The 10056-nt window shown below is 41.1% G+C and overlaps 1 protein-coding gene across 1 annotated transcript; it reads right to left on the bottom strand.

Moving 5' to 3' along the window:
• Positions 1 to 1013: 1013 nt before the first annotated feature.
• On the bottom strand, positions 1014 to 9667 carry PSMA1 (proteasome 20S subunit alpha 1). Its single transcript, XM_042038604.1, has 10 exons — positions 9571 to 9667; positions 8549 to 8593; positions 6122 to 6223; positions 5559 to 5662; positions 4712 to 4800; positions 4398 to 4468; positions 3428 to 3557; positions 2685 to 2764; positions 1849 to 1953; positions 1014 to 1358 (listed from the first exon to the last, which is right to left on the bottom strand). Exons 1-10 carry the CDS (start codon positions 9571 to 9573, stop codon positions 1302 to 1304), a joined length of 786 nt encoding a protein of 261 aa, XP_041894538.1. The 5' UTR covers positions 9574 to 9667; the 3' UTR covers positions 1014 to 1301.
• Positions 9668 to 10056: the final 389 nt, after the last annotated feature.

Consider the following 10056-nt stretch of genomic DNA (forward strand, 5'->3'; position numbering starts at 1 on the left):
GGAAATAAATAGAAAAATAAAAGGGAAAAACTAGAATAAAATAAATTTAGGAAAAATAAAAGCAGCCCTGACATTACTGTATTGCTATTTTCATGACTGAACTATTTGTATGGATTCAAGACAGTATTTAAAGCCTGTTCAAAACAGCACCATGATTTACTAGTTTTTATTAATTTATTAATATTTAGTAATTAAATTTTTTTTTTTAAGCATAGTGAGCAGGCTATCAGGTCCCTATATGGGCCCACCCCATAAAGCTGTTTCTTACCATTTTCAATACAATCATTAGGGAGAATTATTACAATAGAATGATCCAACATAAAAAATGGAAAAGACTGAACTCATTTTCCTTAAAATACAGCATTGCACCCAGGAAACCAATTCACTGGGCTTCCGTGGCAGAGGACCCTGAGGAAGTCACTGTTAGTCCCAAATTTTGTGGCATTCAGCTTAAATTCAAAGAGCACCAGGTGCAGAACAAGCTGAACGGACAAAGCCCTGGAGACCGTGTTCATTCAGCAGCAATGCAGAGACTCCACAGTTCATCTCAGGAGACCTGCAAGGGGGACGGACTTCAGGTGCTCTTTTGTTACTCTAATTCGGCCCTCAGTGAGCTAAATACCCAGTACTGCCCCAAGGCTAGCTGATGGCTCTGAAGAAACACTGACACAGTTCTAAAAGAGCTGGGGTTGACTAAATCCCCCCCAAAAAACCAAACACAAGCTGGTTGTCAGCTTCACGCTTCTTCAGCCTCATAACCACAAATGCCTTTTCAGGTGGAGACAAGTTGACACAGGGAAATGCTGGACCCTGTTTGTTCCATGACTATTTTATGGTTTCATAAGCATTTTAAGGTCCTCTCAGTTCAACAGTTTCCAAGAGCACCACATTTCTCTACAGCAAGCAAACACTCACTCTGACAAACAGTCAAACAAACAATGGCACCTTGATATGACACAAGTAGTTGTGAATAGTTGTTTTTTCAGACTAAAAAAACCAAACTCACAGCAGAGTCCAAGAAAGTGATTTATTTCCACTTGTCCTGATGAGTTAAAGACAGTATCTTTTCTTTAAAAAATAGTATCATGTACTATTTAGAAAATGATTACACCTTTCTTGTCCAAGCAGTTACACCCAGTTATGACCTCCTGCCTTTTAAGGATAGGTGGATTGGTTTCTTTCTTTACGAGTAATCCTCACAATGTAGCGTCAGAAAACGAAAATAGGTGAGGATAAAGTTACCAGCAAATGGATAAATGTTCCTGGATAATTATACATTAACAGAGGAACTCATCCACCAACTAGTGCTCCATCGGCTCCTCTGCCTTTTCCACGGTTTCTTCAACAGGCGGAACCGCCTTAGAGAGAGGGAAAAGAAATATTTTAGGAGGGCAGAAGACAACATTTGACATATCAGCTTTATTGCCATTGGAGCACCACGAGTGGTAAATGCAGCTCATGTCAGCCAACAGCTCACAAATTACTGTTATTGAAACTAAACATGAGCAGGACTCGGTAATTAGGAGACAACGGAGGCATCTTGCAAAGGGCATGAGAAACATATGCAGCCACTTCTGTTGCAAAACAGTGAAAACTTGTACTAGATCAGAGATGATGAAAGAAGATGACGTTGAAACAGCCTGGCATAAATTCAGCATAAATTGATTTAATAAGCAGCTGAGTTACCAGTTAACATTATACAGTGTTCATATAGTAACTTCGTATTTTAAAACTTGCCTTTCTAAAACTCTACCACAATAGTAGAGTTAAATTTATTTTAAACATAATAGATCATATCTAATTACTGTCTTTCAACTAAGCCTATTTATTCATATCTGAACCACTCACCTTTCTCTGTGGTCTCTCCTCAAGACCTTCTAGGAATGGTGCTACATCATCATCATCATAGATGGTAAACTCCATGTCTTTGCCCACGATTCCAATTGAAACATTCTGTCAAGCAAAGTGTTGAAAGCAATGAGAAGAATTTTCCTGCAATTAACTTTGGCTTCACAGCTTTCACTTAAAAAAGCTATCATGTTTCAAAATATTCTAAGTAAAGCCATTTGAGGGTTTCAATTTCTTTGTTTTCTTTTTAATAACACACACACAATTTCTCAAAATCACCTATTTTCATCTCATTTTGATTTTCAATATTTTAAGACTTCTAAAAAACATGGTGAGCTAAGAATAAAAAAACATGGAAAATGGTTGATCAGCCACAGCCAGAACACCAACCAATGGATATCCTTAGAATTTTCTTCTTCAACAGTTCCTCAATTCCTTGTCAAAAGTTTGTGCAGCTTTGTGATGCTGGATACTCTCTAAACTGTTGGTGCATTACCTTCACTTACCGCCCAGGTGAATTACTGACTATGCTCACAATGCAAAGCTGTGATGCTACAGCTGCATGTAATGCATCTTAAACACTCATCAAAGCTTAAAATAGAGTAAAGCCACCAGGGAAACAATGTCTTATTTAGTGAAAGCATCACTTCTGTGAAGAGGCTTAAATCTGAGATGATCTGGGAACAGTAGATAAACTAGTGACATGAAATAAAGATGGTATTATCCATCAGTATTCAGCTTGCAAGCTTCAGTGCCAGCCACACTTCACAAGAATTCTATCACAGTACCTCCAGTAACAATGGCAGTAAAGTTCCTTAGTGAAACCTCTTCCTTACCTTGGTGGTCAGATCCTGTTCAGCAGGAAGAGTCTCTCTCAGGGCTCGCAGTCCATGCTTAACTAGCTCATTTAGATTACCTTCAAATGGGATCAGAAAGACATTGACAAAACTAAATGGTATTACCTCTAGACACTCCTTCCCCTTCTTCCTATTCCTAGTTGACAACTATGAAATCAGCTTGGTGAGCTTGACTCCCAGAGCTCCTCTCCTTTCTGGTACTGAGCAGAGTTGGTTATAAAAGTTTTCCTTCAGATACCAGCCTCCCCCTGTATTTGAGGTCAACTGCATCTGGTTTTGACACCTGCCTTGCCTTCGGTGATATTCAAGTTTTTTTCCCCCAAGCAGGTATTCAATGGTTCCTCATCATTATTCCATACAAAAATAAATGCACCACTTTAAATGCAGCACTAAATACTTGCCCTGACATTCTATCCCTGCTCTGCTATGGAAACAATTACACTTCTCCTGGGTTAAAAAGGGCAGAGGCTTTTTAGGTTTTTCACAGCTTTTCTGAGCACAGCTTCTCTTTCCATTAGATGTAATAAACATCCACATGTTAAGACATGAAAATCTCAACCATATTCTCTACGATTTTGTCTTCGCGTTAGATTTACAGTTATGCCGAACCTGGCTCCCAAAATTTATCTTCATCTCCCTAAATGCAAAAGAATGGAGTGGCAGCAGGAAATAAATTGCAGAATTGATGAATACCAGTAGGTAAAGAGGGTTCCATTACTCACAGTCAGTGAACTCAGTCATGTGCCTCTCCAAGTAAGTTCGTGCTGACTGTGAACGAGCACCAATGGACATTGCTTTGCAGTCAAAATAGTTTGCAGAGGGACAAGTCTGGAAGATGTGAGGACCCATATCCTACAAAGAGGAAAAAAAAAACCCACAGAATGTTAAACAAATGTATAAATTCATACCAAGTCTCCTGCTGGAACATGACATTTTCTAAAAGAATTTTGCTTTATGGTACATCCCACCTACACGTATGCACAGAAATACATTTTATATTGCTGATCCCATAACTCTTCTTATGCAATTCCTTCAAAACAAAAAACCCAGTAATAATAATTAAAAAAAAGGATAAACTCTTTCTTTACACTTTCTTCATTAAAATACAGTTTTTATGTGGACAGGATGGCTAGCACAAAAAAAATGTTTCTCTGTTCTACTCCACTGTGCTTACATATGCTCCCTATGTCATGGCTTGCAGCAGCTATTTTACACACATTCTGTCTTATCTACACAAAAGTAAAAACTTGCTGTAGACTAAACCATGCCATCCAAAATTTCAGGCAATAGCGTAATTTCCTCCTCATGTCAACAATCTTGAGGGCAGAGATTCTGTGTGTGTTGCATGAAGCAAATGTTGTTGCTAAACAAGTAAGAGAGAGGCCAATGGCGATTTCCACATCCATTTTTTTATTGAAAGTATTTAAAACAATAGTTTGTAAGCATCCAAAATCAATAGCAAAATATTTACATAAACAAATCTCATTTTTGCACCTTAAAATACTTAGTAAGTGTAGGTAGGATCAGCTATTAATTAGCACTTTAAGTAAGATAGAGAAAATTATTTCCTTATTCAGAGAATTTTGATGACTCTGCCTCTTCTATCTTTCCCTCTCAACATCTATTTGTTGCATAAAGCTCCACTAAGCACATTTTCTTGCAGATCAGTAGCAGCCAGAGCAGCTTACTCACATCATAGCCTGCGATGAGCAGTCCTACTCCATAGGGCCTTCTGCCGTAGCGCTGAGTTGGAATCTGCGTTTCTTAAGAAAGCTAAGGAAACAATCTCAACATTACATGATAATTATCCAAGATATTTCCCAAACCAAGCAGGGATGCACCAAAATGCAATGTTCTCCAAAAGTATACACAGGCAGTGTGAACAAAAAGAATTGTGCAATACACTTTTTTAACTTAATATGACTTTTAAGCTGTGATAGATGAAATTCATTTTATGAAGGAGTACAAAGCTATAGAAGTATAACAAGTGTATAAAAAAAGGATACTGCTTCCAATTAGTGACACTAGGCGAGAAACTGGAAGAGGTCTATCAAACACAAATCTAGAATCCAAACACTCTTGACGCATGAAATTGCTAGGAGCAAAAATACAAAAATTTTTTTAAAAAAATCAAATCAATGCATAGATCAAAGACATAATGAGGTTTTGTCTCAAGGCTTGTCTGTTAAGGTAGGCATTTTTGTTTCAGCTCTGCTCATTGAGAAAAAGGGTCAAAGGCTTTCCGTGATTTCATTTCAACATGACCTATCATTGTTATTGAGAAAGTTGACCACAGGTTTGATAAAGTATAAGGGTATTTCAGCCAAACAAATGCAAAGAAGGTAGAAGTTCATGCAGGCAACAGATGGATATTCTGGAAAAATGGTAATGGTTAAATGGTAACAGTGCTTTATAACACTGCAGCAATTAAAAGTAATTTCAGAAATCCTTCCTACCCCTTCTGATTAAACTTGCTAAAAGCAAGCCCCCCTGCAGCCCACACAAAGAGCACTGTATGTGTTTAATAACTTTCTCAAATGTGTGTACACAGAAGCAGCTGCCAGAGGGAAAGAAATGATGGAGTGTCTCAGACTGCTTGTCACACCGAGGAAACCAGACAGGACTGTTTTACTTGTAACAAAACCAAAGAGCAATATTTTGGGCCAAACAATGAGATTCCTGCCAACTAGTTAAAAACCTGCCTGAATTTCATGCTGAGGTCTTTGGCATAATACAACAAAGCAGCAACTCAAGACTAATCCTTAGCCAAGCAGCAAATGTCATTTGCAATAGTCTGAATGAACTTTCCCTCGTTATTGCAGCACTGTGTATGTCAACAACCAGGATACTCACCACAAGAGTCTTGCATCGGCAGTAAGTCCAGCAATTGAGATACCAATATGGTTGTCAACGTACAGGATTTTTTTCTGATGAGCTGCCAGCTCAGACTGTGCTCTCTATGCGTAAAAGGAGAAAGCTATGTGGCAAACTGAACAGTCTGCCAAGCACTGTGGAGAAATCTGCTAACATTTATAGCAAGAACTGAATATGTTCGTGAAACAATAAAAAAAAAAATTAAATTTATACACTTGCAACAGAAGACAAGAAAAACTTAATTCCACTTCAGTTCTTTCAGAACAAAAGAAACAACAGACACTCACTCAAGTTTTGAGAAAAGAAAAAAAAAGAGGAAGACATCTTCTAAAGGAAAAAAAAATCTTTCACTCATTTCCTTCACCATTTTGTGAAGATCTGCCTTGCATAGGTACTGGAAATATTTCAGCACTCAAGAAAAGGGAATCTGTAATTGCATTTACATTTCACATAGAACTACAGACCGCACAAAACTAATTTGCCAAACCAAAACTTTTCTATGAACATTATTGTCCCCACTGAGAGCAGAGTTTAGAAGTCACCTTGAGAGCCACCAGGACAGCGTGTGTTTTCGACTTCAGCCCCACAGTAGCTGAGCCTTGTTTCACAGCTTCCATGGCATATTCTATTTGATGAATTCGGCCCTGTAAAACCAAGTCAAAGGTCATCAATCATTCTCTAGTTAATCCTCTGAATCAGTTTCCAATGGGTTTGCATTTTCAGACCTTTGATTCTTACTCCAACAGGGACACCTACTGCGTAACAGGTTAAACCAGTACATCTCCTCAGTTATCTTCTGTGATGCCTCAGCATTAACCCATAAAAATCTGGCCATCTCTGAACCACCCACTACTGCACACAAAGGAACAGGAAAACCAAAAAGGAAGGCTGAATCCTCTTGACACTACAAGAATCAGAAGACTTTTGTCACTGTCTTCAGAGGAATCAGTGTTTGACCCAATGTGATTCAAAGACAGAACTTCCAGCTGAAGTTGGACACTTAACTTTTAATCGAATTTGTTGAAGAAATGAGTCTTATGCAATTGTTGTGCCTCACCAGCCATTCCCCAATAACTTCTGAACGAGTTATTGGCCAACTGCAGTCAAGTCTGAAACAGGACTAGAAGTCTCAGAGAAAATGAAGTCCCTACAAGTTCTGCAGAGGTGGCCAGGAGCTTTAATGTCCATTCAACAGAACCACTTAAGGTTTTCCCACTTTCAGCACTCCAGCCCATGTCAGACACCTAACGTGGGCACTCCTATCCTGCAAGCACGGACACTATGGAGCTGCATCCCACCAGCTGGGATGGAGTGGAAGGCAGTAGCTGTTATGGTGAATGTGCAGGGGATGATCTACAGGAAATCACCTTCCTGTAAGTTGCTGGGGTTTTTTGGGCATAAGGTTCTTTATTTAAGTCTACTAGAAGGACCCTAATGTCCTATTTCATCCATTGTTATACCTGGAATTTAATAACATAGGATATTTCCTGCCCAAGAGCAGCACTGAATCGCTGTGACCTGAATTTGTCAACTGTCAGGAATGACATGCAAGACTGTAAAAATGTGAAACCACTTTGAGTTTTTAAATCTATTTCCTTTTCTTTACTATCATATTTGAAAACATCTCCTAATAAAGTATGATTTTCTCCTGTATTAGCAGTGCCAAGAATTATTATGGCATCACATCACTGCCTCACCTACAAGAATGGATGGAGTAGCAATTGCAGCACAGTAGCAATTTTAAATGTCTTTTTTTAGAAAAACTAACACTATTAATATTGTCAAGGCAATTTTAGAAAAACATAGAAACTTGTCCTGTTGATGATTTCGCAATATCTAGTAAAAGTCTCATGAGAATGTTATAGTTTTAAAAGTAATTTTCAAAGTAACAGATAAGATAAAAAAATTGAAAGTTTCTGATACAGAACCTGCCAGAGAAACACAATCATTAAGAAGGATGAAAACAGTTCAAAGGCACCCACATCTATCATGGTATTGACTGAAAAAACACAGAAATATTCAAGGTTGTCTTCACAGAGAATGGGAAGGATAGAACACTCTCTGTTGCACTGTATGGAAATGTGTCTCACATACAATAGTACCAGATGATTAAGAACTTCAGTAGCAATACAAACCCACAAACTAATGATACATTAGCTTTACACCAATACAATTTGCTACTTGCATTTTAAATAAATCTCTAGTTTTGCTGAATATATAAATGAGTCTTTTTCCAAGGCTCTGGTTTTCTGTAAGTATTCTGTCTTAAGATATCCATAGTGAGAGAAGAGGCAATATTAAATACCTCAGCTGACACTGGCTTTTAAAATTCCAGCATATTTATTTTCAACACAACCTGTGCAAGTTTCACAACATACCACGTATGTTTTTAGCAACAATACACAGTGTGAAACTCATTCAGAGGTAATAAAATTTCCAATTCAAATGCAAATCTCACTTGAATCTCCCAATTATAAACTAAATAGCTCCTTTCCAATACTATCTAGTGGGCAGAAGAGAGAAAGACCTAGCAGTGGCCTAACATTGGGGAGACTGAAACTGTTTCATGCCTTTTGTACCTTACTTACCAACTTACTAGAGGTCTGTAAATGGACCACAGAATCATGGAATGGTTTGGGCTGGAAGGGACCTTTACAGACTGTCTAGTCCAACCTCCCAAAGATGACAGCATCTCTTTGTACCTCACAGGTACATTCAGCAAGCAACTCCCTTAAGCACTTGGAGGTGACAAGGCCCAGGTAAGCACCACTCATGTTCATGCACCAGCAGACAGGGATGTGCTGAGGGCTTTCTGGACACCTACAGCCTACAAAGGGAGAGGGGGGCAGCCTGCAGGGAGCTTCAGGCACCTGAGCACAACCTTTGTGACTGCAATACCACTGCTGTGAGGTGGAGAAAACCCAGAAAGCAAGTTGAAAACCCAGTGAGCAAGTGTATAAAGGTTTTACCTGAGGGCTCCAAACGGTGACATCATTGTCATACTGGTTGCGAAACTGGAATGAACAAAATAAAACTCATTAGTATCCCTAATAAGCTAACAGAAAGAGTGCTCCCAAAGGAACTCCTGGTTCTTTCCACAGAATCCCAGAATCAATAAGGTTGGAAAAGATCTCTGATACATCGAGTCCAGTCTAGGACGGAACACCACCTTGTCAACCAGACCATGGCACTAAGTGCCACATCCAGTCATTCCCTAAACACCTTCAGGAATGGTTACTCCACCACCGCCCTGGGCAGCCCATTCCAATAATCATCCTTTTTGTGAATAAGTTCTTGCTTTGTTAAATTCCTTTTGTCAAGCTGTTAGTTGAAAGGGACCTCTGGAGATCATCCAGGCCAACCCCCCTTCCCCAAGGAAGGCGAGCTTGGACCAGGTGACACGGGAACAAATTCAGGTGGGTTTGAATGTCGCCAGACAAGGAAACTCCACGACCTCCCTGGGCAGCCTGTTCCAGTGCTCTGCCACCCTCAGTGCTGAGAAGTTTTTCCTCATGTGGAGGTGAAACTTCTTTTGTGTCAGTTTATGGACACTGTTCCTCATCCTGCCACTGGGCACCACTGAAAAGAGTCTGGCAGCATCCTCTTAGCCCGCCTCTGAGATATTTGTATGTATTGACGAGATCCCCTCTGAGTCTTCTGCCCTCCAGACTGAACAGGCCCAGCTCCCGCAGTCTCCTCGTAACAGAGATGCTCCAGACCCCTGGAGAGATATTTACACGGATCCTCACAGGGCCTCGGAAGTATTTCTCCAGGACCCAAGCAGGGCCCGCTCCCCGCTCCCATTTATTTTCACGCCGGCAGCGAGGCCCAGTCCCGCCCGCGGCCCCGCGTGGCCCGGGAACTGCTTACTCACGGGCCCGCTGCCTCCCGCCCGCCCTCCCGGCTCCCCCGCGCCGGTTGCGTGGGCGGGACAGGGCGGCGGGGGCTGCCCGTCCCGGCCCGTGTCCCGGCCCACGCCGGGGCCCCTCACCATCCTCCTGCTTCCCCGGCGGCGGCGGCGGCTCCGGGCGGCGCGGGGCAGCGATCGCTCCGGGATGGGAGCGGGCAGGCAGCGCCAGGCGCGCCCCGAGTCATCGATGGGGCGCGCGTGCGCAGTGGCTCTGAGGGGGCGGCCGTCTCCTTAAGCGCCGATTAAAATGACCTAATTTGGTTTGCTATTTTTAAACTTTCTGATGAACAAAAAAGTTTATTTGGTCGGAAACAACTTCCTTTCCTCACCATTTTTGTGTGGGGACAGGATATATAAACATTTTATTAAGCGAGCCGAACAGCTTTCCAAGTTTCGCAGGGCTTCGAGTAAATATTCCCGCAGCCTCTCCTGTTATGCCATTCCCAACAGCTTCCTACGGCAATAAGGGACTCCCTAAAGCCCCGTTTACTCCGCCTACGGTAGCAGAACAACACATAGACATTTCCTCTCATTTTGGCAAAGCCGCTTTAGTTTTGGTAGAGCGCT

The sequence above is a fragment of the Corvus kubaryi genome, unplaced genomic scaffold, assembly GCF_017639235.1.
Source record: "Corvus kubaryi isolate FWS band 111438036 unplaced genomic scaffold, C.kubaryi_AGA036_p1.0 37392, whole genome shotgun sequence".
NCBI classification, from domain to species: Eukaryota; Metazoa; Chordata; class Aves; order Passeriformes; family Corvidae; genus Corvus; species Corvus kubaryi.

What these genes read in the sequence shown, in the direction of transcription:
- PSMA1 (XM_042038604.1), bottom strand. An exon ending in AGTGTCACTAATTGGAAGCA is followed by an intron (nt 4,469 to 4,711) that starts GTATCCTTTTTT and finishes AGCTTTCTTAAG; the next exon opens with AAACGCAGATTCCAACTCAG. An exon ending in AACAGGATCTGACCACCAAG is followed by an intron (nt 1,954 to 2,684) that starts GTAAGGAAGAGG and finishes TTTGCTTGACAG; the next exon opens with AATGTTTCAATTGGAATCGT.